This window comes from Psittacula echo, assembly GCF_963264785.1.
Source record: "Psittacula echo genome assembly, chromosome: Z".
NCBI lineage: Eukaryota > Metazoa > Chordata > Aves > Psittaciformes > Psittacidae > Psittacula > Psittacula echo.
In genome coordinates this window covers 45,892,034-45,919,168 of record NC_137742.1, presented here as the reverse complement: position 1 = coordinate 45,919,168, position 27,135 = coordinate 45,892,034, and the positions used below count along the sequence as shown (strand labels likewise).

General features: G+C 40.3%; 1 protein-coding gene across 1 annotated transcript in view; it reads left to right on the top strand.

Annotated features, from left to right (window-relative positions):
- Positions 1 to 23,470, top strand: part of PTCH1 (patched 1) — a 69,815-nt gene extending 46,345 nt beyond the window's left edge. The window contains exons 16-24 of the mRNA XM_080638703.1: positions 3,653 to 3,795; positions 5,879 to 6,062; positions 7,539 to 7,819; positions 9,341 to 9,478; positions 12,580 to 12,722; positions 15,672 to 15,771; positions 16,935 to 17,189; positions 18,267 to 18,795; positions 20,432 to 23,470. Of these exons, the coding sequence (XP_080494829.1) occupies positions 3,653 to 3,795; positions 5,879 to 6,062; positions 7,539 to 7,819; positions 9,341 to 9,478; positions 12,580 to 12,722; positions 15,672 to 15,771; positions 16,935 to 17,189; positions 18,267 to 18,794 (1,772 nt within the window). The 3' untranslated portion in view covers position 18,795; positions 20,432 to 23,470. The remainder of the gene's footprint in view (positions 1 to 3,652; positions 3,796 to 5,878; positions 6,063 to 7,538; positions 7,820 to 9,340; positions 9,479 to 12,579; positions 12,723 to 15,671; positions 15,772 to 16,934; positions 17,190 to 18,266; positions 18,796 to 20,431) is intronic.
- The last annotated feature ends 3,665 nt before the right edge of the window (positions 23,471 to 27,135 follow it).

The following is a 27,135-nucleotide window of genomic DNA, read 5'->3' as shown; positions in this document are numbered from 1 at the left end:
ACAGGGTGCATGGAGCTAAAATGTTATACTGGAACGGTCAGGGAGACTCCAGAAGCAGTGACTTGAGGTGGTTCAAGTGAAGATGCCAGCCGTGTGACAGAAGGTGCATTGCTTGGCCTGTTGATTGCCCACAGCTTTAGAATTAATCATTATGATTTCTAATTTTTGTTTAGGTTTGTGTCCTTACCTCTCCTCCGTACCTTCCCCAAGAGGGGCACAACAATTAATACAAACAGCTGCACAATTAGTACAAACAGCCCAAACCAGGACTGTCTTCTCAAAGTATGGTGCTGCTTTCACAAAACTGTGAAGAGGAAGGATATTGAAATGTATCAATAGAAAGAAGTTACATTTTAAATGGTAAACGGAGGGAACTAAACTGTTACACTAAAAGCTGCCACACTTGTCATAGTTAGGAAATTATCTCAAGGAGCAGATAGTAATAGACAAAATAATACCTGATTGTTACCAACAGAGGCTGATGGTGGGGGAGGAAAGGTGAAAACAGAATTTGCAAACAAGGTATAGTTTTAGGCTGGATTCAAGGAGGAGCATCGCCTGTGAGGCGGGAACAGTTCTACTGGTGCATTTTTACATGCTGGAGGAGCAGAATAATCAAAGTAGAGACAACTTTGAACTTAATGGCTAATTCTTGATGACTTGACTGGGAATTCAGTGCTATAGAGATTAATGGCTCAAGATTGCCTTATGACATGCACACATTTGTCTGGCAGAATGAGGGAAGAGACAGCACGTCAACAAAAACTTTTTTTTATCAAGAAGGTGCCTCTGGTGTTAGCCATACATGTCTTCTCATTTACTATTAGTGGTGTGCCTTCCACCTAATGCACTTCCTTTTTTCAGAGGTTTCCTTGTATGCTGCTTTCTGATGTCATGTCATGTTAGCATATTTTCTGTTACAGAAAATGCAACAGAAGAAGAATTAACACTAATCATTCATTTAAACTGGAAATGTTAACATTATTTTTGTAACTGACTGAATATAATCAGGTAGCTTGAATTCCCTGGTGACTTGTAATTAGGCTTGTTTTTGCAAAGGGTAATCTTATCTGGTGTTTCATGGTGCCAGCTGTTCACATGAGTCAGTAGGAATTCCTTCCTCACCCCCATTCCTGCATCCCACATAATTCTGGAGGATCTCGCTTTCTTCCGAAGCATTAAGCAAAAGTGACCACTGATATGAAAAAATCCCATATAAATGTTTTTAAAATTCCCTAAACTTTTATAACTTCTCTGCAACAGAGGTCAACAAGTTACTTTTGTATTTCTGCAATTTAATTAATCTCATTTATACATTTAATTAATCTCATTTATACAGGACTAAATGTCTTTTAAAATCATTTTTATGAACAGTTTATAATGTAAGTACTATTTAGTTTGAAAGCACAACTCTGCTGTTAACTTCAAAGTGTTATGGGAAATACTAATGACTGAATTTCTTTAGAAATTACACAGAACTGATTGTGGTTTCTTGGTATTCTTTCCACAGGCTTTCAGTGTCAGCAAGGTCAGTAATTAAATAAAACAGAGCATGAAATGGTTAAGCCACTGAGGAATTAAGATATAACAGGGAGCAGGGTTTGAGTGATGACCAAACTTGCAAGGGCGGGAGAGGGAGGAAGATGCGAGAGAGCTGAGTTTTCACCTGCTGCAGTAATCTTAAATGTACATGCCCCTTTTTGACCTACCCTGCAACCACAGATTTGTAATGTCACATGCCAATGGATATATTTGTTACTGTGTGTCTGTGGAGCACTCGGGGATTGGATGTTAGTCTGAAAGTTCTGCTCCCCTCTACTGTCTGTCATACTGATTTGTGTGCTCTTCCTGCTGAAGGGAGCCATTTTTACTGAAATCAAGCTGTTCTTTGGTGGTCTCCTTCTTTCCCATATGCTTTTTGACAGCCTTCTCTTAACCTCTCAAACCTCTTTCACATGACTGGTACGATAGCACAAATGCTCTCACCTGGCCACTTCCTGAGGGACTGACATGGAGCTGAACTTGGCACAGGAAGGATGGATTGGTATTTTTGCATGTTCTAAGCAATGTTTACCCTGTCCAAGGGCACAGCAAACAGTGCTTTTTTTGAAGGGAGCCTCGAAGTCCTTTGCTGATGCCAGAAAACCTGATTGCAAATTGTCCTACTCCTGGGCAGGTGCTGGAGGGCCACGTGCAGAGGTGCGACAGGCTCCTTTCATTGCTTGGTTCTCAGCCTGTTGGCTTTACATGGGGGTACGATTTGGCTAGACAGCATGGGAGGCAGTTTTCTAAGGGAGAGGGGATCAATTTGTACATGGAAGTGGGAACTGTGGCCTGGAGGCAGTGTCGGCTGAGTGCGTTTTCTCTTTCAGCGCTGTTATCTCTGTGCAGCTGTGGCTAACCTGTGCAATCTGTAATGACAGTTTTCATTACAGCTCCACAGCACAGCTGTGAGGTGGGTCGGCGATTTCCTTCACTGACATTCCCTGGCCTTTTTCTTCCCTTCCCTGGACATGCGGTTTGTCATCTGCTTGCACAGAACTTCCTTGTACTGGGCTGTGGCTTCCTGTACTAAATCTAATCCAAATTTGTGCTGTGAGGTATTCCCTCCCCCTTGAAGGGTGGCAAGGAGGAATATAACAGTTGAGAGTGAATAGGTGTTGGCTGTGATCTTTACATGTGCTGGCAGCAGGTCCCACGACTTGTATTAGCTGCACAAGTTGAACAGATGGAACAAATTGACAAAATCGTGTTCACTCACGCTGTGCTCAAGGAGCAGCTGAGTTGCTGTTTGAAGTTGAAAGTTGGAGTGTGTTTTTTTTCCCCTTGTAGTGGAATTTCTGGTTATATTGTAGAATCTATTGCCTCAGTGCTCTGCAGTAGCCCAAGCCAGTTAATGAGAGCAGTGTGTGTCCTCCTCTGTGATTCAGTGCACTCAGCCAGGGTTTTGGTGAGCCAGAGGGGAGTATGGAGAGTTTTTCCCCTTTAGATAACAGACTAAATGCTTCCCCTGGTTTAAAGTCCACAGTAGGTGGTGAAATTGGATCAGGGCTGAACTCAGCCCCTATATGTTCTGGCAGGTTAGGGCAAGACTTCAGTTGTGTTTTGAGGAGCATATATATGAAAGAGGGTATAAATGCAAATGTGCTTGTGGAGTTTTGAGTGTGGTCATTCTGGAATTGTTCATGAGGCGAAGTGCTTTTTATTCTAGACAAGCTTAGGTCTTCTGCATATACCTCTCCAACCACAGCACTAATTTGCTGTCAGAGGCTCTGAGAAGGATGCAGGACCAGATCCCATCCAAAATCTCCTCTTTGCCTTAACTGGAAGTTGCTCTGCACCAGTGGACATAGCATCTGCAGCTTGCTAGCTCAGCCTTGCTGGCCTGTACAACATAGGAAGACTTGAGGCTTGTCCCTTGCACTTTCCTGCTTCCCTTGTCTTTCTTTGCACAAAACAGTGGACATGTAACTCATACTTTATCTTCCCACACACTGTCAGTGAATGAGGAGCACCAAATGTAGGAGGCTGCAGGTGGATAATTTACTTCCTGATTCAGCTATGAAAAAGTGTCATCCTACTGAGATCTGTTTCTAAGAGTGGTTGCTCACCTGCTTGTTCTGTCTTCTGCTTGCCTCCCTTAACTCTTCAGGACTTCAGGATGCATTTGACAGCGATTGGGAAAGTGGGAAGATCACTTACAATAATTACAAAAATGGATCTGATGATGCTGTTTTGGCTTACAAACTCCTGGTACAAACAGGCAACAGAGCAAAGCCCATTGACATCAGCCAGGTATTGTATCGGACTCCATACTGGTTTGTACAGGAATACACAAGTCAGAAGGAGTGGGTAAAGATGCAAAGTGCATGTTGTAGTCGCTTTATTCATTTTGGTGAGTTAAATGCCTGAGTTGCACCTTACTGCATGGCCTCACTGACTTTGCTGAAGCCACTTGTTAGATACAATCTGGCCTGTGTTGTGAAGTGTTCAGAATCAATGCTGGGAATGCCTGCCCTTGATTGTTAGTGGTTGGTATGTGTTTGGAGCTGCTCCTGTGTCAGACTTGGTTTCCACTGAAACTGTGAAAAATATTTTGCTGCATCTGTAGGTAGACTGAGTCTGGTCCTGTGCCAGACAGAGCCAACATTAGCCTTGTTGCTCTAGCTGGCATTGTTCCTGATCTGAATCAGATTGCCTTGTAGGGTTGACCTCTGCTCAGCTTTGTGCTGGGAATCCAGCATTTGCAACTATTTGGTTAGTTTCTACTGATATACTCATAACATTTAAAAAAAGATGACAGTGGACAGGGACTGAAAATTTTACACGCTGTCCCTATTCTTGTACAATCATCACTAGATGCAGCTGTACTGCTGTAGAACTTAGAATGGCAGTTGTTTGAGCTGCCTAAGTAAAGTATGTTTGAGGTTATCACAGCTTATGACTGTATTTGCTATAGCTGTTGGTAGGTGGGAATATATATATTATATATATAATATAATATATATATATATATGTTAGGTTTGACTTCTTACAGTAAAACTAGGTTTCAAACCTCTAAGATGAAATCCTGCAGTAACCTAGCTTCTCCTCTTCTAGAGTCCTTATTGGCTGTGCTTTCAGGCAGAAAAATAGTCTTTCTAATGAGCTTCTTGGCAGATCTGCTTATTGTCTTTCTTTTTTTCCTGGCATTAAAGGTGACAGATTTACAGAGTACATTGTTCAAAGTTACTATGGTGTGTAAAACACAGTTGTATAGCAACATGCAGCATGCTGTCAGGTCTGAATGAAGCTTCAGCTATGAATTAAGCAAAGAAAGGGAGTTGAAGAGAAAACCTTCATTGAGATTTTGTTTAGCAGAGTGTACCAGGTACGCTGTGGAACACATGTGATTGGACTGCGGCTGCTGATATAATTTCCTGTGCCTGGGAGGGAGAAAAGTGTGGTGCACCCACAGGGGCTGAGCGCTGTACTATGCAGTTCCAGAGACAGCTTGAAGACATACAGTTGTTGCATATCCTGTGGACTAATTGAATCCAGATCCTTGGAATCCAGCTTTTTTTTTTTTTTTTTTTTTTTTAGTTTTTTTTTAGTTTTTTTTTCAGCTGCTGTCACTGTTGTTTTTCATTTCATTAAAAAGACCTGAAACTGGAGCCAAGCCAGTATTTTAAATAAACAAAACAGAAAACCCCAGTAATACTTTTCACCCACAGAGTCCTCTGTCAGAGCCCTAGCTGTGCAGGATTTGGCTGCAGAACCCTAGAAGCGTACCACTGCTGTTTACCCCACAGATGCATTTGCCCACAGTGACCCAAATAACACAGGGCACTCATCTGCTTTCTTGATGCTGGGCATTTTCTGAATACATAGGTCATAGGAGGCAAGTGTTAGAAAAATTTATACAGATGTTGTTTTATTTTTATAGCTCTCCTCCATTTACTGGGTGGCATTTCCTTCAGTGTTAACAACAGAGGTTAACTGCACACAGACGTGTATAGGGACTCTTGCCAGGTTTTCTTTCCCTGTCTTTAAATATGTTTCTCGAAGTTGGTTGTTTTTCACTCTTGGCTGCGGGCTTTCAGAATTTGGATTCAATTGGCTATCTTGGAACCATCTGCTGATTTAGTGGTTATCGTAAATATTATATGAGTACTAATTTATAAATAACCACTTTCTACTGTCACTGTTGTACTTTTTTTTTTTTCCATTGTCAAACAATAGTTTACAGATAAGTCACTTCGAGTGAATCTCCATACTCCTTTGCTCTTCCCCTCTGATACGTGTGTTGCATTTCCAGGTCATTTGTTGAAAGCTTTATGGCAAGAGCCCTGAAAGCAAAACTCATTCTGAAAGGCTTCTAATTTTTTCCATTTTGCAGTTGACTAAACAGCGTCTGGTGGATGCAGATGGAATCATTAACCCAAATGCTTTCTACATCTACCTGACAGCCTGGGTTAGCAATGACCCTGTGGCTTATGCTGCCTCGCAAGCCAACATCCGGCCTCACCGCCCAGAGTGGGTCCATGACAAAGCAGACTATATGCCAGAAACAAGGCTGAGAAGTAAGTAGCATTTCATCTTAATGTCTTACCGTTTATTATATAAACTGTAAAGAGTGCCCGCACTCCTTCCTTCAAGAGCCAGTAACTCTGTAGTTGTCTGATGCTGCACCAGGGCTCAGAAGCAATATATTGTGTTACTCTGTAGCCTTAGGAGACCTATGCACCATTGCAGATACGGCACCATTGCAGGGTTTTATCATGTTGAGAAATAAGGTTTATACCAGTTTAAAGCTCTAAAAATTTATAGTAAGCATTTCTTTTTAGTGTCACCTGAGAGTTCTGTCTGTGAAAGAAACTTGGAGATTGCAAGAAATTCCTGTCTGTGTCATTCTGAAATTTTGTCACTGAGATTACATCGTGTTTACCCTCAATTATTAATGCCTAGAGGGATTTTTACCAAATTAACTCATATGCTAAGTTACCAACACTGATGTGGTACCAGAGCTACTTAGGTATGGAAGTAGTCCCATTCTGTGCCAGTTTTCATTGCTGTGCTTCAGCTTTCAACTTACTGGGAGGATTACTAGTTGGACACCAATGGGAAAAGGGAGAGGGCATATAGGGGAGGACTGATATGCTTGGAAATGTGATTGGGTAGCCGTGATTCACAAACCCTAGAGCTTTGTGGCAGACCGCCAAGTCTTGTCTTAATGAAAATTTATAGTTGAGATTATAATAGGGCAAATAATGTTTAGCAAGTCAACTGAATGACCCTGCAGGGTCTGGAACACCCAACGGCAGTAACAAAATGCTTGTTGTGGAAGATTTTTCTTTTCCTTGTCATACAGTAGACTTAGCACTATGCTCAAATAGAAGTATGGAGGGTGTTGGTTGGTCAAATTATTAAAGGATAAAAAGTTACATGTTTCTTCAGTAAACCATTATTTTTATATTAGGTTTTTTCCCCAGTCATTTGCATCAGTAACAACACATGGATTTCTGAATCTGACTTTCAAAATATTCATTGGAAATCTTAAAAACCAACTGGCCTGATCAAGCATAGTTTTTCTCTAGTTTTGTGTCAGTGAACCTCAGTTAATCCCAGGGAAACTACCTTTGAGTTCAAAGACACTGCATAAAAGAAGAGTGCTTGGATAAAGTGTTTAAGATTATGTGATCATCTTATTTCTATTGCAGTTAGGGATTTTCGGCCAGGTATTCAGTAAAAACCACTATAGCACTGATGAGAATTAAATACATGTGTTGAAATATATCTGTTAAATTATACAGAGTTGTTTGGGGACTTGGTGTAGACTGTTCATCCAATTGCACTGCATGATAAAATCTAGTAATCTCATGTACTGCTTCAGTGTTTGATTTATCAATGATTTTTTAAAATGTCACTTGTTCCAAGAAGTAAAGTTTAAATTTAACACCTTTAAGCATTTTGCTGCAGAGAACAAAGTGTTTTGTTAATCTTGTTGTCTGGGTACCTTCTTCCCAAGCACACATTTTAACACTGCTATCCTTCTCTAGTTCCAGCAGCTGAGCCCATAGAATATGCTCAGTTTCCTTTCTACCTCAACGGATTGCGTGAAACTTCTGACTTTGTGGAGGCTATTGAGAAAGTGAGAGCTATCTGTAATAACTACACCAGCCTCGGGATCGCCAGCTACCCAAATGGTTACCCGTTTCTGTTTTGGGAGCAGTACATTGGGCTTCGTCACTGGCTCCTCTTATCAATTAGTGTGGTTTTGGCTTGCACATTTCTTGTGTGTGCCCTCTTCCTCCTAAACCCCTGGACAGCTGGGATCATTGTAAGTTTATTATAAGGGTCTTTGTTGAAGTCAAATTCCTTTCAGCATAGCTCTTGCTGTAGTCGGGAAGGTTTTGTTTATGTCTGGGCCTCTGGTGGAGTATGTATATTGCATCATTCATTATATATTTATTCAACTTAAGGGGGTAGGGTTCATGCTGAAGGTACAAACCTTAATAACCTTAATCCTTTGGCCACCTTTTTTTCCAGCTTTAAAGGTTTCTTGGAAAAGTACATAAACTTTTGCCCTTGCTCAGATACTTGAGAAATAAAGACACAGAGGGAAATTAAGAGCTTTATTAAATATTTAAAGTTATTCCTAATTATTTATTCCTTCTCCCTTTTTATCAGACATAGTTATTTTTCAAGGCAGTTGCTTGAGACTAACTTGGCCGTAAATTTTCCCACTTATTTCTGAATGCAGTCTTTCTGGAAAATCTGAAATGGTTAGGTTGTACAGTGTGCACTGTGGGAAGAGGGTAACTGAGCTATTGAGGAGAAAGAGCCATAAAATTATAAACTGTAGAGAATACTCCTCCATGCTTTCTGCTAGGCACCATAAGCCTCTCAGTAAACATTCAAGTTAAATTGAATGATGATGTTCCTATGTTTAAATTCCATAAACTATCATATGGTTTATAAAATGCCAGAAGTAGAAAAGCGTAAAACAGTTACTAGTTTTTGTAATGTATGTTTATACGACAGGTATGTTAAAAGGTAAATGTTTAGTCTAGAATATTTTTCATAGCAGTTAATCAAGCAATTTATGTTATTACTCTTGATTCATTAGCTTATAAAATCATTTATTGTAGTGCATACTCTTTCCCTTGGAAAAGGCATTTATTTTCAAAGTCCACCATTGCTTTTATAAGTATGTCTATCTTTTTTCCCTGCTTGGCTTTAACAACTTCTAAAGTTGATTCTACAGATTTCATCCCCTCCCTTTTCCTCATTTTTTTTACAAGGTAGATGAAAGAAAAATAAAAGCTTTCCCTTAGATTTAACTGTTCACTTTGTCCATGTCAATCCCTCAAAGTATCTTAAAAGCTCAGAGCTCCTCTATAACCTGAGACTCATCAGCTGATTATGGCATTCACTTTCTTCTGGGCTTTAAACCTACTTAGATGTCATCCTCACTTATATTTGCAGTTGTGGAAAAGAAATTCCAATACAGGTAGTTGAGTTACTTTTTCTGAAAGAATTGTCCAAGAACCAAGGTGAAAAATAGAAAATGTATTTTTCTGTGATAAGGAAACATAAATTGTTTTTCAAATCACTGATAAATTGTAATCAATACAAAATTGATGTTTGGTCTAATAACTGCTTCTTAGGAGTATAATTTAGACTAGCAATTCTGCAAGTCATTGCCATTGAGCACAATGATACAAGGAAAAGCAGATGGTCTTTGGGAATATAGCATGGCTTTGATGATATGTTTTGAAGCCACCATATTGTTCTGATATCTTTCTCTTCATTTGTCTGGAGTATAAGAAGTTACTAACAGCTGTTTGAAATCATCTAGGTGGTGGTGCTGGCTCTGATGACTGTGGAGCTGTTTGGCATGATGGGTCTAATTGGAATAAAGCTGAGTGCAGTTCCTGTGGTTATCCTGATTGCTTCTGTTGGCATTGGCGTGGAATTCACTGTTCACGTTGCATTGGTACGTAAGATCAGGAAGCAGTTTCAAAATATCTTAAAATAAAATGGATCACATTTAAAATAAAGGATCACAAATCCATACTTAGTCTCCTAAATCAGTGACCTGATTCTCCACAGGAAATTGGTCACAAGCTGTTTTGTGTGCCATTCAGTTTGTCTTGATAGAGGTAGTTGCTGAGTCAGTATCACAGAGATAAAAGGGGATATATTACCTGTGATACCTAGTTGTCTGAGTGATGCAAATATATAGACAAAGCAAAGCTCTTAATGCACCTTACTGCAGACTCTCCTGGTCCTTGTATGCATCCTCCCTGTGCAATGCTATGTGACTGTTCGTTCCCTCTTGCATATAGCTTCTGTATCTTGTGAAAGAGAAGATTTTCAAAGTCACATATAGTGTCATTTGATCTCACTGGACCACTAAAATTTAAATGTATTTGGATTCATTTTCCCCTTGAAAAATCTGCACTTTCTTCTCTGAACTATCAGCTATCAATAGGGCACAAACATGCAGTCTGTAGGAAAATAGTTTTCCAATGTGATGAGGAGGAGCAGAGGAGAAAAAGGTATGTTTTATATGCAGACTTTCAACATTTTCAAGGTTAAGAGTCTGAATAGAGTGTGCACTTACTCATCCAGCTTACTCAAGCTAATGTGCAGAGATGTGTAAAGATTACAGTGCTTGCAAGGGGGCGGATTTGGGTGTTCAAGATATGCAAACTCATCTTGCTTTATTTGGTGACAAAGAATAAAGGGCTATTTTTCTGTGTTCACATTGGACAATGCCAGCACTGATCTTTACAACATTATGCACACTTAGTGTAAGTAACTGTCCTGTAAAGCTATTCTAATTGGTATTTCAGAATAATTTTAAGAATATCATTGTCTTCATGGACTTGAATTTTACTGTGTTAAAAAGTAGTAAAGAATGAGTGGTCTGTATAATTTCAGGGATGAGGTGCTTGTAGTCTGCTATAGTCTGTAGTATGTTAGTACTGTAGCAATCCAACAAGAAATGAAGGGAGGGGGCTGGAAAGTGGTGGTGACATTGGATGGGAATGTGGCAGGCCTTTTAGACTCAAAAGGAGGACTTGTAGACTGCTAAGAGGATCTGGTGACAAAGAGAGGAGAACTAATAGGGATCTTAGCACACTGGAGATGGCCAGATCCTGGGAATTTGCAGATGATGTACAAAGTTGGGGCATATAAAGTGACAGGATGTAAAGAATAATTTTAATAAAAATTGTAGGGGAAGTAGGGTAAGGTTAAAGAGGAGCAACTGGATCACTGAAGTGGTGACATCTTTTTTTTGCCCTCCTGCTATGGGTAGTTAGGCGTTTGGAGGTAAACCTGTTTGCTAGGACTGAAATAGTTTGAGAAGTGTCAGAAACTAATAATGTACAAAAGGAAGAAATAAATGACAGTGTCTTAGAACTAAAGATTTAAATCAGGAAAACTGGAATAAGAAAAGGACAAAACAGTTGTTTCTGAATGGACAGAAACTAAGCTAATTTACAGGACTTTATGTGTGTATATATGTGTGTGTGTGTGTATATATGTGTGTGTGTGTATATATATGTGTGTGTGTATATATATATATATATATAAAGTCATCTATAGCTGAAGATAAAATGCCAAGCAAACTGAAAAGTCCATTTTCTGAAAATTGCCATTTTTTCACATTGACTCTGGAGTCAAAAACTTTCGAACATAGCCTTTAAATAAAAGAGTGTCTGGTAGACCTCAGATGGTAGCAGCGGTACTGACCTTCACTGCACTTCCTGCATATAAGCAGTCAAACTAGTGTTGCATAAACAAAAAACATAATGCTGGAACTGTTGATAAAAAACTTCCTTGAACTTGTTTAAGAGTCATTCATTATCCATTTGTGGCTCAGTTCTCCATCATTGCTTGTGAACTGTAATGTAACCTCATCTTTTTAATTCTGCAAATAAATTCCGACTTCAGAGTAGACTCTTTTATTATGCATTCTCTAATTACATACATACACATATGTTTATGTAAGTAGTTAATATGTTTGTGAATCAGATCCCATAGCTCACATTCATGTGAGTCGTCTTATTGACAGCTGCCTTTACCCTGAATGGGATTCTTTATCTATTTATGTATATGGGAATATACAATATCTTGGAGACATTAATTTTTCACAGACCACTTTTAGTCCAATACATGGTTTGGCTACCTACAGAAGTGAGGATTGGAAATCTCACTCCACCTGTACCCATTTTTTGGTCTGCTTGTCCCACCAGATAAATTTTAATGTGTTGACTGATTTCCCTCCAGATTTGTCAGAAAAGTGAAAATAGGCTGCTAAGGAAGAGAGACTTAAATTCTTAGACCAAGAGGAAGATAGCTGCTGGAGCCCATATCTTAATAGGCAGTAGAGAATTGCCAGAGAGACCCCTTAAAAATCACAGGAAGAAGATAAACCAGGTTCTTGTCTTCTTAAACAACTAAGTCATACACAGAGAAGGCAAATTTCATACGGAACAGCAGCCTTTGACTGTTCTAGATACAGCTTGTTCACTAAGGAGTTGGAGAGAGAAGGACTTTTCACTTAGTCACATTGTTGCTCAGGTGCTACCATGTTCAGCACTATTTGTAAGGCATTTTTATATGTGTAGTTCTGCTAGTTTTGAAGTAGTAGAAGTTGCAAAACCATTTATTTTCAGTGAAATAAAAGTGTTAAAGTCATGGAAGCCCTGGCCCCATGGGAGTGAAAGGAATAGCCCTGTAATTATGACACCTGAAGTGCTTTCACCATGAAATGAATTCTTGCAGGTAGAAATAAACAAACCTGGTAACAAAAGCCTGCTGATGCAAGCAGGCATTGTTTCCAAAATTATTACTATGGTCTGACTCTGTAAACAGTGTTCACTCTGGTTGTGTGATTTCAGCAGCAGCAGCTATGTGGTATGTCTGCAGAACCAGGCCTTCTCTTGAAGGTTAGCTGGCTATAGAGATAGTTCTATAAACTGTGGTTTGAAGTAGTTAACTGCTGAAAAAGTGTGCATGCTATGAGAAGGGCTATTGGAAGCTTGTGTGCATCTGTCTAATGAAATGGATTTAATTGTTTTACAGGCATTTTTAACTGCCATAGGAGACAGGAACCACAGGGCTGTCCTTGCATTAGAACACATGTTCGCACCAGTGCTGGATGGGGCTGTGTCCACTCTGCTTGGAGTGTTAATGCTTGCAGGATCAGAGTTTGATTTTATTGTCAGGTAAAGCATATGTGTGTGTCTTGACTTTCTTTTTAAATAAAAATAAGTATGCTTTTAATTTTGGTCACTTCAGTGTATCTGTCATTTTATTACTATGCATGGTGTGTCAAGCATGCTTACATCATAGTCCTGCTTTCCCTCTGTTTTTATTAACTCCTTGTTACATGCTAGACGCGGTAGTGTTTCCATTGCTGGTATTAAAATCTGTTCCAGGAAAATCTGACACCCAGCATGAAAGAACACAGAAATGGCCCTCTTTAGCAATGTTTGCTAATTCTGGGTTTGAGTTAGTTCAGAGTGTCTGAATTGTCAGACGTTCATTGTCCATTATCAACTGGGTTTGACCTTTAGCCTTTAGGTCTTCCAGATTTCTTGTATGCACAACAGTTTGTGTGCAAAGGACATACGAACATACAAACATGCTGCAACTGTGCTGCAAATGACTCTCTGTGGGCCGCCTTCTATCATTGTGTGACGTTTACAGCGATGTAGAACAGGGAGAGGAAAAAAAAGCCCTGTTTGGGAGCTGGGGAACCATAAGTATGAACACGGAGCTTCATATTAAAATTTTGTAAAGCAAGGCCTGAAGGGCCTTCTGTTTAGAACTACAGGTAGACTGTTTCTTATGAATTTAATTAAGAATGTGAATTCATCAAGTATGAGTGGAAAGCAAGTTTTTCATTCAGGGGAATTTGAGAACTGCAATGAAACAGGTCCTATTTTATTCCAAACAACCTGTGGAGCTCTGCAAATGGCTAATCTTAAAAGTAACACAGGTTCTTTGTGGCAAACTACTACATAAAAAAAAAAAAAAATCCAGTCTCTAAAATGGAACTGAGATAGAACTGGCAAAATAAAAATGCTCTGAAAGGTTACTTAACTGCTTAGGTAGACATAAGCTGGATAGATGACAAGACTTCACTGACATCCTGACAGCAAGGACAACAAAATGTCAGAGGCAGGAATTTAGAGGATGGCTCCTAAATCTCATCAAGGTTTTTTGTTTATGTATGAAGGAGATTTGAAGAAAGCAAGCAGTTTGCAGTTAGACCTCATGAAACCTATGTATTACTACTATACAGATATTGCATGTCCTGAAATAGTGTTTTTCATCAAGTCAGTATTTTTAACTTTATTGGTACTGAAGAAACAAGGAGAATTATTCTTTTAGGACCTGATCTTGTAATGTTTGGAACACTTTGACATTTAGGTTACTTACAGATTTAACCTAAATTTACAAGGGTACTTTGTTGTGCTAATTTCCTACTTAACCTACCAGATTTTGGCAAACATATTTTCTGTCACAGCAAATGGAAGATTGTAGCAGCCCTTCACACCAAATTTGGATTGGATGTTCTCTCAGTTTATAAAGTGAGCCTTTCAACTTTTCAACTTCACTTTATTTTACTTTTTTTGGCCATCAGTTTCTCATTTTCTAACACAATTTGACTTTAGTATGCCTTGTTTAAAAAACTAAAATAAAATAAACTATGGGAGCCTGATCATTGTTATATTGGGCGAAGAAGATCCCAAACTTCCGGAAAGTGATAGATTAGTCCAACAATGTGGAAGATTAAGTAAATTAACAGACATTGTATACACCAAGTGGTCAGAGCTATAATCCTCCTGTTTATCCTAGCGCTAGATGGATGAGATGCAAATGTTTTTAATGCCTGTTGTTGATCTCTGTCCCTGTATAAAGTTCTCTTGGTTTATGTTCGTAGAGTAGATTGGCTTGTTGATTTTTGCTAATGCAGATCAGAATGTTTACGATAGCAGGATATTTGTGGTTTTGCAGGAGTCTTATATATTTGATCAGATGTAGAAATGGGGAGGCAGTAAACTTTGTTGCCAACTAGACAGTGTAATCAGCAGACCCATTAGTAGCAAACTTGCCCTCTGTCCCTCTCCTTTGCCTTCTCCTCCCGGAATTTACGAAGGCTGAGTCCTCAAAATCATTAGTTACAACACAGCCTTAAGTTTAGTCTGAGCCCCAGCTGTGCCGAATACCAACTAGCAAGGCTTTCCTTTTACTGACAGGTTTACCTTGGTATTCATGAAGGATCCCAGACCTTAGCCCTCAGTGGTGGGAAAGGACAACCACTTGTGCACTTTCCTCTTCTTCCATAGTACTTCAGCCTTTATGTTTGAATTGGCTGACGCAAAACAAGAGTATTCAGAGATGCTAAATTGTTCAACAAAAGATTAGCCTGCAATGCAGCTCTGCCATTGTGGAGTGCTCTTACTCAGTACAATGCTGAAGCTTACTATAGAATGGGCAGCATTTTCTTTGCAGAAAGTGGGTTCCTGTGTTGTAAAAAGGTTGCAATTTGAGCTATTTGGTAAAACTGGAACTCACAGAATTCTAGGCGGAAAGTTGTGATTAATGAACAGCAAGGGAAACCCTTACCTGATACACTGGAGATTTAATTAGAGATTCTGCTGTAAGATGCAGAAGCATTTCACAGTGGATTAGCTGCTGGGAGAAGAGGGCTTCTTTTACTTCTAGGCTAAATTGTTTGAATTCTACACCCTTCACTTCATTTGTTTGCTTCTGCTGGGTTTTCACTAATGGGGGCCCCTTTGCATTGTATTTGTGCTTTCAATCCATTCAGCTATTCCCTGCACATTCCATATTTTTGTGTTTGTGTAACACATTCATAAATAACATTACATGCTTCCAGATTCTGGGAAATTAACAAATGTAATTTTTTTCTTTCCTTTATCAACTAACACTTTGAGTTGTGGAATGTAGCTTCTCTAATTCAAAAGGTAAAAAAAATCTCTCTGTATATATAGGAAGTGATATAATTATTTTGAGCAATGTTAGTAACATTTAGATTTAATTTAGTATATGTATTAACATATGTAGGAGTGATTTTTAATCTTTTATTTCTAACAATATCTGTGGCTGTTCTCTCCCCCCAAAACCCTTAAACCCTACTTCAGGTATTTCTTTGCTGTTTTGGCAATCTTAACCATTCTGGGAGTTCTTAATGGATTGGTGCTGCTTCCTGTTCTTCTTTCGTTCTTTGGACCATACCCTGAGGTCAGTAAAATTAATGGCAAACAGAAGAAATAATATTATGTTTGCACCCCTGCCCTCCCAGATCACACTCCCCTCTGCCCCTCCATTAGAAACTCTTTATTTTTTAAATTATCTTGGATTTTTTTGTTTATTTATTTCTTTGGTTTTAGTTTGCAAGTTTCTTGCTCTAGTTGTTTTGGAGTTTTTGTAATCTTTATCAAAAGTGCTGTTTGTTATGTAGTTGATACTCCTCTATGTTTTTAAATAAGTATTGCTTTAGAGGCTGCAATCAGCAAACTTGACACAAGTGTAGGATTATTTATGCTTTTAAAAGCATAATGTGATATGCAGACTAGTTTGTAAAATAGGGATTTTTCCCAGTATTTTGCAAAAGACAGTTCTTTCTGTACACACACCTTCTTTCCTACCTCACTGCCTCTGCTGCTTTCCTCAAAATGTTTGACTGAGCAGACCACCAGGAAGGTGTGTGTGGACCAACATAGAGCAGTGGCGGTCCGCAGACCACACCTTGATAGCCATGACTGGTCTGCCAGAAGGTCCCTCCTGTTCTGTCGCTCCTCCTTGCGGTATGCTTTTGGCTCAAGCAACATTCTTCATGGGTGAAAGCCTTCACTTAGATGTTGATGACTTTACAGTATAAAGCCCAAGTCCAGCCAAAAATCATTCATAGATGACAAATTTGTATTTGGTTGTTGACTGTTCATTACTTGCTCTACGCAATTCTATACCTACTTTACAATTGCTGCATTACATAGGGCAGTCTTTATCACATTATGTCTATATGTGTATCTGTGTGTACAAGAGTAAAACGTGTGTACAGCAGTAGTAATATTTTAGAAGTATTTATTTAGTATTAGTAAAATACGCTATACATACACATTTGAGGTGATTTCATGAAATCACTGTTAATGCATGCTGAAGTGGAAGTCCACTTACTACTTTTGTAAATGCAAGTGCATGCATGCACACACACACATTACATGTACTTCTTGAGACAATGTAACCCAGAAGAATGGGTTATCAGGATAGATGTTCATCAGAAAGCTGGTGCTAGGGTTCCCATGGCATGAGAGGGTGAATTTGGAGAAGAACATTTGCTTCAAGTACGAGTGATTAAAAGGCTAATGCTAACTGAATGTTACTGAATGCACTGTCATTATCAGGTTTCTCCAACCAATGGACAAACCAGGTTGCCTACACCGTCTCCTGAGCCGGCCCCCAGCATCGTGAGGTTTGCACTGCCACCCACGCACACACACAATGGGTCAGATTCCTCTGATTCAGAGTACAGCTCTCAAACCACAGTGTCCGGCATCAGTGAAGAGCTTCATCAGTATGAGGCCACCCAAGGCCCTGGGGCACCAGTCCATCAAGTAATAGTGGAAGCCACTGAGAATCCTGTCTTTGCAAGATCCAGTGTAAGCATATTGACTGGCAGGAGGGCAAGGAGAGTGTTTTGGGTTTATTTACACCTATTTATTTTTGTGGGAAGCTCTTTCATATTTCTGCTGATTATGCTTTGTGACTTCGTGCCGAAAGTTGTAAGCAGGGAGTGAAGGTCCCCTCCTTTAGGATCAAGTTTGGGGTAAAGTGATGGTTTGAAAGCAGAGGTCTTTGGCATGTGTAATTGCTGTTACATCATATTGGCACCAGCCACAAGAGAGAGCTCTCAATCTGTTTGATTACATTTTCGGAGAGAGAACAGGAGAGATTAAAAGATCCAGACCTCTTGCACACAACTCCTTGTGGATCACCATCTCATATACCTCTCCTCTGCCAGCACCTTTTGGGGAAAAAGATTAATAGAGCCAGAAGAAAACAGTTTCAGGGTTGTACCAAACCTCGAGCCTGTTGCATCTTGCTGCTGGGTTGCCATAATTGCATTTTCAAAGGAAAATGAAAAAGCTCTGTCTCCTACCCCTGCTGATGCTGCATGCTGAGCTGCAATGCGGATCTGTTTTTGTTCAGCAGAGGCCTAGAAATAGGTACAAGCACAGCCACATTTGAAGTTGGTCACGGTTTATTGACTGATGTGGCCACTGTGCTTCACGCTTTTTATGGAAATCAGAAAACAGATTCCTACAGTCTATACAAACTACCCTACTAACATCCTGTGTGTGTACCCTCCATGGAATAGAGCCTTTTCCAAATGCTTGCAATTCTTGTTGAACGAGTTAAGATCAAGTGCTTGTCACTGATCCCTTTGAAAAGATGGACTAGTATGTAGGAAGCTTACACTAATGTTTTCAGCTGTCATCCTGTGTTTTCCTGAAGGTATGCTTTCCAGGTTTTAATAACTTTAGGCAAACGCTATCTGGAAAATCAACAGTTATCGGACTCTAGAACATTTCCTTTGTAGAGTTTGATCCAGGTCAGCTTTATTGTAATTGTTAGAGCCAGGACAGCATTATTACAATTGTTCCCAGCATAAAACACAAGCGAGTGTGGTATTTGTTTGCCTTTGCCAAAGGCATAACAGCGCATCACTCTTTCAGGTGGTTCAGCCAGAGGCGCAGCATCAGTCGAGTCCCAGATCGCAGTCAAATCCAGAGCCTGGCACGCAGCAGACATGGCGCCAGGGCAGACAAGCCAAACGGGAAGCAAGGGAAGGGCAGCGACCACCTCCTTACCGCCCTCGCAGGGACGCGTTTGAAATCTCTACTGAAGGGCATTCAGGACCCAGCAACAGGGATCGCTTGGGCCACAAGTCTCGTTCTCATAACGTAAGAAGTCCAGCGTTCAGCACCCTGGGTGCCGCAGGACCAGCATACTGCCAGCCTATCACTACTGTGACTGCCTCAGCTTCAGTGACTGTTGCTGTCCACCCTGCGGTGCACAGCCACAGCTCTCGGGGAGGGAGCTTTCCGTCCTATGAGGGATACCATGAAGCTGACCATGGGCCATTTGAGGACCCCCATGTGCCTTTTAATGTGCGATGTGAAAGAAGAAATTCTAAAGTAGAAGTTATAGAACTGCAAGATGTTGAATGTGAGGAAAGGACACCCAGCAACAGCTCACAGTAAGGTAGGTCCATCTCCTGTAGCTACAAGCTCTGCCTGTGTTGGGCAATGGTGTGATCAGAAGAAAGGTAAAAGATAAAATTCTCTGAGGTACGTGCTCCTCAGGTAGGCTTACTTACTGGTCGCTGATCATCCTAAATCTGCTGTGAATATAGTACATTTTGCACTAGAAATCAGGTTGGATAGGATAGTACATGCCAACACTGAGCAGTTTTAGTGGGTTCAGACATTAACTGCTTCCAAGAGCCTTGCAAAGTGGGTAAGTACATCATGCAGTCCCAGCTTAGTGGGTGAGGAGAATGAAGCAGAGATCATGAGCAACATATCTAAAGCTGTGCAACTGCATTTACTGTTGGTAAGTCCTGTCCTCTCATCCTGAATCAAGCATGTTCCGAAACATCATACCGAATGACATTGCCTAGGAGAGTGTAACATTGCCAGCTGCTTCGAGGCTTGTCCTTCTCTTGAATTAAACTCTGTGAAAGAATTTGAAGTCTGAGGACTGAGTCCCTCTGGGAGATGGGCTAAGTGAGAGGTGGGAAGGCCCCACCATGCCTAGTGCACTGCTGTGTGCGAGGGAACATTTGGAGACCCTGGGGGAGTCCTTGGGTTACCTTGGGTTAGCTGCAGTGGCTATGGCAGATTTGCATAGGACAGAGCCAACCTACTGTGGTGTTTAAGATGTTCCTGTGAAACAACAGATACACCCAAGAACTTGTGAGATGTGATACATAAATCATAGCCTGTCTTTAGGCTGGCAACAGCAGATTACAGTGCTATTTAGAACAGACAGGATATTTTAGCAGATGTTTGGGAAAGAATAAAGCTGTTTATGTTCTTGAAAATTTTCCACTAATTTTGTAGGGAATACTTTGAAGGGGAGAAACTACTTAGCTTTTACACTGACAGGTTTCTGGGGCTTGTGCCTGAAAAGCCATTTCTCACAAATTTAACCCTGTTTTTCTCTTCTGGGATAAAGAGAAAGTGTTACAATAGTTACTTGCCTCTGGACCCCTGTTTTCTCTCTTTGCTTTTCAGAGCTTTTCAGTGACAGGCACTAGTTTGACCAGACGAAACCATTTTATTTGCGTTTTTGAACTATTTTGCATGTACGCATGCACACACACACACGGAGAGTTTTGATGGAAAATTTTTGCTGACTTAATCAAAACATCACCCTCTGATTTATGAAATGTCTCTCCAAACATCCCAAAGTGCAAATAGACATGACTGCCTTTAGCCTTGCAGTCTAGAAATGTGGCAAGTAACAGTATCCACAGAATAAGGAAATACTTGGGCTCAGCTTTTTCAAGCTGAGCTGCATGGTGGCGTGAGATTCTTAAGTGTGCACCGTAGTCAGTGTAGCATATTCCTCCTTGAAGCATTCATTGTGTTTGACTGAGTTTGTTGCAGGTATCTAGAGCTGGGAACTCTGCAATTAAAGCATCTGCATTTTTTTTAATTGGCCCAAGTATTTCTTTAGTGGGAAATTCATGACTGATGTGAAAGCAGAGCTCATGTTTCCTGACCGCTAACTGTAACCACAAGAATCATGAAATGAGTTTTGGATTAGCTTGATTTGTTTGTTTTTCTTGAACTTTAATGAATATTTGCTTTTCTTTTCTCTTTATTTGTAAAAGGTAATAACTGAAGCAAAGAAAAGGCCAAAGATAGAAAACTCTATTTCCAGAACTGCTTGAATTGAAGAACTGCTTGAAGTTGTAGAAAAGGACATGCTGCATCAGGACAACAGTTCACTGTTACTGTAACCTATTGTATTATTTTGTTAAATATTTCTTTAAGTATTTAAAAGATGTACACATATGTAATATACAAAAGAACAATGTAAAGTAGTATAGTCTGGAGTCATTTGCCTCTGGGCAATAGAATGGGGACAATATTGTGTGCGCCTTGTACTTTTTGTACATTGATCTCTGTGCCACAACTAAGCTTAATCTAGTTCTAAATTCCAGCATAAGTTGCTGCTGCTTAAATATTTTGTAATGTACATGTATAACTCTATGCAAATACTGCTTATGTGATAGGTTTTTTTTAAGGTACATGTCTCTTTAAAGTATTTTAAGTTTGCGTATCACAACCCTGTGGTAGTATGAGATGTTACTGCTAACTTTCAAACACGCTATGCGTGATAATTTTTAAAATAAGCAGATATGAAGAAAAGCAAGTTAATCTGGGAGGCTTAATAGATTTAGCTATGTGCAGTTTCTGTTTTGCTGTGTGTATCCATGTTTGCATCTGGAAGTTTGCATGCTTTTGTGTGTATGTTCCTGGTGTACTGTAGTTTCTCTTTTGCTGCATGGCAACACTTAGTGGGCATATCAACCCACTGATGCTGATGTAAGTCTGGCTTTCCCTGTTAGCAGGCACTAGTGAAAACCTTGTTGGTGTTTATGAACATGCACCATAGACTGCCATCATGAAAGACTCAAGTGAAATAGAAAAGAAGACAGGGAGTCAAGGTTGGGGTTGTGGTTCAGTTTCCCACACTCTTAAATGACTTGGTTCACATGGCTTTGGTCAAGTCACTTAACTGCCCTGTGCCTCAGTTTCTCATTCTGTAAAATGGGTGTAATTACACTTGCCTACCTCCCAGGAATGTTGTGAGGCTTAGTTACTGTTCCTGTAGTGCTTTGATTTTTCTTCTTTTTTTTAATTTTTCTTTGCAAAAGGTGCCAAGTAAGTGCAAACACTATAACCATCATTGTTCCACTTCCAAAGGTGCTGGATATTGAGAAACGCTGGTTATAGAAATTCAGTGAGCATATGCCTTATTTTGATATTGATACTATTAACTATGCGTGGCATTAGAAAGTGGATAATTGAGTTGTTTGGTGGTGAGAAACAGCTTGGCTGTGTCCTTCCAGCATTGGAAGCAGTGCCATTGGTCACCTTACTTTCATGGCAGGAAGGAAGTTAATAGTAAGTGATAAAAAGTAAATGGAAGGATAAAAAAAATAATCTATTTTCACTTTATAAATATAAATGGCTTTCTGGATAAGCCCAGGACTGTAATGACATGAAAGGCCTGGGATGTTCTTTTCTCTATAGTTTGTTTTCCCATGCTGCAGTGGCACTTTTAATTTAAAACAGCTAAACTGGGATCTCTTTGCGAAACTAATTTAGCTTCTTGCATTATTTTTTTTTAAACTAAAAGGGGATAGCTGCAGGTGAAGGGTCTGTAAAAAACACCACACTCTGTGTTCCAGCTGGAAACCTTACAAATGGAGAACCTTAATTTAAAAAATAGAAATTTTCATTATCTCTGTCTTCCTCTTTCTTCATCTTTGTTCTGCCCTTCTCCAAGCTGTTTTTCGAGCAGGTAAGATGTTCGGTTATGTATTCAGAGCCAAACAAACACAGCCAATATTCTGTTCCTAACCACAACAGTGGTGGGGCTTTTGAGTACAATGCCTGAACAGCGGTGGCCAATTCTTTGATGGGAAAGTGTTTTTCTCCAGTGGCTTCAGGGAGTCTATCTTTGCCCACAGACCTTGCCAGCATAACGAATGGGGATAATTAGAATGCACAAATTTCCATGCCTTTTTTTGCTCACTTGAAAACACTTTGATATGAGGCACTTGTTTACAGATCTCCAATGTGAATGCTCGAAGAGCAGGTGGCGAGAGCCTGGTGTCATTCCCGTGATACATAAGCTACTGTTTCAATGCACACTAAGGGTTAATGTCACAACTGCCTACTGGTCCAGTTCACTGTCTAACCTGGAAACTCTGAATGACAAAAAGATGAGGGGCCCCCATTTAGCAGTAGCAGCATAGTGACCTCAGATCATACACACTCTGCCACAAAACTGTATGATGCTAATTGGAAGCTGCCTTTAACCACCAAGCGCCTGCAGGGCTCCCACTGACACCTCCACCACACCGAGGGCTTCCTCGCTTCCTCCTCTTCCTCAGGAGGGAAGGGCACCAGGGTGAGCCGCGGTGTCTCCTGCTTGCCCCTGCCCGAGGTGTGCTGGTGTGCGGGTAAGCTGTCTGCTGCTTCTCCATAGTCACATTGGGAAGGGGAGAACTCAGTGGCTGGCAACGTTTGTTTTATTTTGTAACTTTTTTTAATCATGGGTGATATTTATATTTTTGTATCATAAGAATGTTTTCTTACAGTATTTGTCATGCCAGTTTATAACAAACAAGATGCAGGGATTTTATTTCTATTGGAAAACACTATTACAGTTACGTTGTTACTGTTTAATGGATTTTTATTTGTATAGAGTGCTTACTAATGTTAAATAGGAAAGAGTATATAACATTTACATTAAAGACTCGTCATAGCTTTTTGTGTAAGGAGTTAAAAGGAAAAAATATCCGAACTGGGTCTCATTGCCTGCCTGTTTTGGTAGGAGTGGGTTTGTGTCATTTCAGTTACAAAGATAAAATTATGCCATATAATTTATTTATATGAAAATTTATTTTTGTAGTGTACATAGTAGTCATCAAGTCTTTTGACAGAAGTATATTTTTAAAGAGTTTATATGTAATGATGATACCATTATGTTTTGGAACACTGCTGAAATACAATTATGGTGCACACTTTTCCTTGTAACCCCCCTGGCAGAAAAGAAAATGTTTAACAGTGTTAACAGAGAAAGAGAGTGTGAATAATCATACAATTCTGAACTGTGTTTTAGTTGCCATTTGTGATCTAGTGTGGTTCTCATTTTAAACTTTGAATGGAAATTGTACAAACTCTCTAAATATTAATGTTCAAACACTGATAGAAATTCTAACATGAATAAAAAAATATTATAACTTATTGGTTGATTTGGTTGTTTATAGAATGCTTATGTGTTGCTGGTCAGCTGTGCAGTGACGGGCATGCAGTCATTCTGATGAGCATGAATTTGGAGTGTTTTAGTATTTGAGATTTTGGGAGATCCAGATTTGCCAATGTGGAACCAGGGACCAGTGTCTAAACTGTAACATGCTGGGGCTTCTCTGGTGATTCTGTTACCCATGTTATGTCTTGGAGAACAGGATTACCTTTCATTCTTAACTCTCACTGAACCATTTTGTGTATGCTTTGAACCCATGGGTGAAGCAGTTTATGTACAGGTTATTTCTGCTTAGAAGCAGGAGGAAATTCTTTGCCTTTTTCCAGCTCTGTGGTTGCTCCCTAAAGTGGATTAGAGAAATAGTCTGTTTGTCGCACTTTGTGGAACAGAAAATAAACAAACGTGGAGTTCTGAAAACCACAGCGCTCCATAAGGAGACTCTTGACAGTCCTTCTGGGAAGTATGCTTGTGACCTGTGCAAGCCAGCGTACAGGTTCCCATGCACTGCACAAGACGAAGAGGCTACGGTGGGTGAAGGGTGTAAGTAGCAACATCTGCCTGCAGTCACCTGTATCATAAACCCCAGTGGGGTTTGTGCTGTGCAAACATACTGTGCTGAGCATCCAGCTAAGTGCCACAGAGCCAGCAATCCTTTCCTTTATCCTTCAAAAACTCCTGGGTGAGTTTTTTTCACAGGTCTTGTAAATTTCTCACAAACAAAACCCCAGACATGTCTTGGGGTAATTTATGATTCAGCCTCTGCTTTTCATGGTCAGAGGAATTACAAATGCAACTTTTTATTTTATGTATTTGGGAAGTTTAACCAGAAAAGAGAAAAATACAGTGAAAGGACTTGAACTGCAAAACTCCTGCACATGTTTTTGTGTTACTCAGAATACTCTCCTTCGATCCTCAGTACCAGACAGACTTGAGTCAGGTTGCAGATTTTGGCCTTAGCATGTTACAGCCCGTGGGAACACTGGCCACCAAAGTCTGGCGTTAGCTCAGCTCATTGACTTAAAAGGCCTTTTGTGTCCCAGCCATCCATGAGAGCAGCTCCATTCACAGGACTGGAAATTATACGAATAAGTCAGTACATTCTGCCAGTCAGAACACAGGATTTTTCTTTATAAATTCCATTTTGCATCAGCAATAGCTATTTACCTTACACTGCTTGTCATGTTTTGATTTCCCCTAAATGGCTCTTCTTGCTGTCAGTCCTATTAGCCCCAGGTAAGACCTGCAGTTTTTATCAGAGATTGGCCATATTTATTCAGGCCTTAAGTAAACATGTGGCCAAATTTTTGTTGGCATAACGCATATATTTAACAGCTTCAGGAATGCTGCATGCTGCTAAACTGCAGCAGCACTGATATATGAACAGGTGTTTCATTTTTGTTAACTTTCACTCCCAATGAGCATTTGAGACACCAACTGTTTATATCTGAAAACCACCGTTGCCAAATTGTAATTACTTTTAATGGCTGCTGCAAGTAATGAGAACAATTACTACTTCCCTACTCCATTTAATCATTCTTGTCCTTTTTGTTGCAGACAAGTTGAACCTTACTGCTGGAACAGGATGCATGCCAGGAAACTGCACTACCCAGCCTCAGTGGCTTAAAAAAACACATGTCCAGTTTAACTTTACGTGGTTAATTGCAGCTAATTAAACACAAAAATGAAGCAGTACTGCTGCTTTGACAAAAAAAGTTTAACATATATCCTGGAACATTTGGCACTGCAGAAACCGTTCCGCTCGTGTGGATACTACGTAAGCAAAGGAAACCTCTGCCTCAGACTCTCAGTTGTCTGCAGTGGCACCCAGGCCACTTACCACCCTGCAATAGCATTTCATAGGAACACTTCCACCCTTCTTGTAACAGCTGTAACTGCATGTGTCACTGGTGTTTCTGCTGCCACTGCAGCTGTTCATGCTTGCCACTGATGCAGGGTAAGGCTGCAGTGGAGACAACTGTGGGTTAGTGAACGTGGTGTAACTCAGCCTGTTACCACTAAACACAAGACAACATGCATTTTGGTTTGTTTTGCTATTCAGATCATCTTCCCAGGCTCTTCCCTAGGCTTAGCTCAAGCTGCCAGTCAGGAGCTGTGGGATCTTTTTTGTTATTGCAATTAGGACCTCACAAAAAGGTAAAAGTGGATACGCTTTTGCACAACGGAGCACAAAACCCTCGTGACTTTTCTGTCTGACCTTGCAGTTCCCCATCTGCCTGCAGACACCATAGCCTCGTGAAGCCTGCCAGGGAGCCAGGCTGAGAGCCACAGCAGCTGGGAAGGGGGGGCTGGAAGCTGGAGTTTGGAAACCGCTTCCCAGGCAAGGGAGGGCTCTGTCTCAGTGGAAGAGGAAGGGCTGGGAATCTGGATCCAGGCTTCATTCACGAGTGAGTGAATTAGGTGGGTTTCCCCATCTGTTGAGGGGGAAAGACCACTGAAGTGTTGGAAAAGTGATTTATGGTGTAAGTGAGAGACCCCGGGTGCACTGGAAGAGAGAGAGCTCCACCATCTGATTTAAGAGACCCATAATGGTATTGCAAATGTATTTCAGCACCCACGTAAGACTGATTTTTCTGTTCCAGGTTGTGTCCACTTTAACAACCCTGGATTTTTTGTTCTGAAGTCTATACTGAGGAATAGACTTCTAGGGAGGAATGTCTGGCTATTGGTATATGGTATACTATTCAAACCCTTCCTTTAATCCACAGTGTGTAACGGTACTCTGGGACTTCTTGAATAGATTCACATACTTCAGGAGCCTTTTTGAGCTGCGTCTGAAACAAGAAGATGTACAAGGAAACCAACAAGCTGAAGGTTTTGCTTGTGGAAGTGACCTTCCTTACACCTACCTGAGACATGCAGAAGAGGTATGCTGGAATATCATAGAACCATAGAATCATAGAATAGTTGGGGTTGGAAAGGACCTCATGATCATCTAGTTCCAACCCCCCTGCCATGGGCAGGGACACCCCACACTAAACCATGTCACCCAAGGCCCCATCCAACCTGGCCTTGAATACCACCAGGAATGGAGCATTCACAACCTTCCTGGGCAACCCATTCCAGTGCCTCACCACCCTCACAGTAAAGAACTTCCTCCTTATATCCAACCTAAAATATGCTTGTGAACCTTAATCCTAGGCCTCCAGGACACTGCCATTGTGTACAGTCTTTCTCTCATTATTGTGATATTTTAAATTGTGTTCTGGTTTGGCCACTCTGTATTAAATTATTGCCTTTTATTTGCTTTTTCTACAGATCTTACAAAACTTTTTCTGTCAAGAAAATTGCTGAAACCTGTATGCAATGACCTACACTGTGCCTTTTCCCCCTGTGGAACTGGATCTCTGCAGGGAAAAAGCTTTTTTAAAAAAAAAAAAAAAAATTTGTATTTTTATTTTTTCCTACTATAAATATGATTTTACTTAGAGCTACAACACTTCTTCATCTCTTTGCCCTTCCTACCTTCTTTGCTCTTCTCCCTTCCAAGCCCTTCTCTGCTTTTGTCCTTGCACA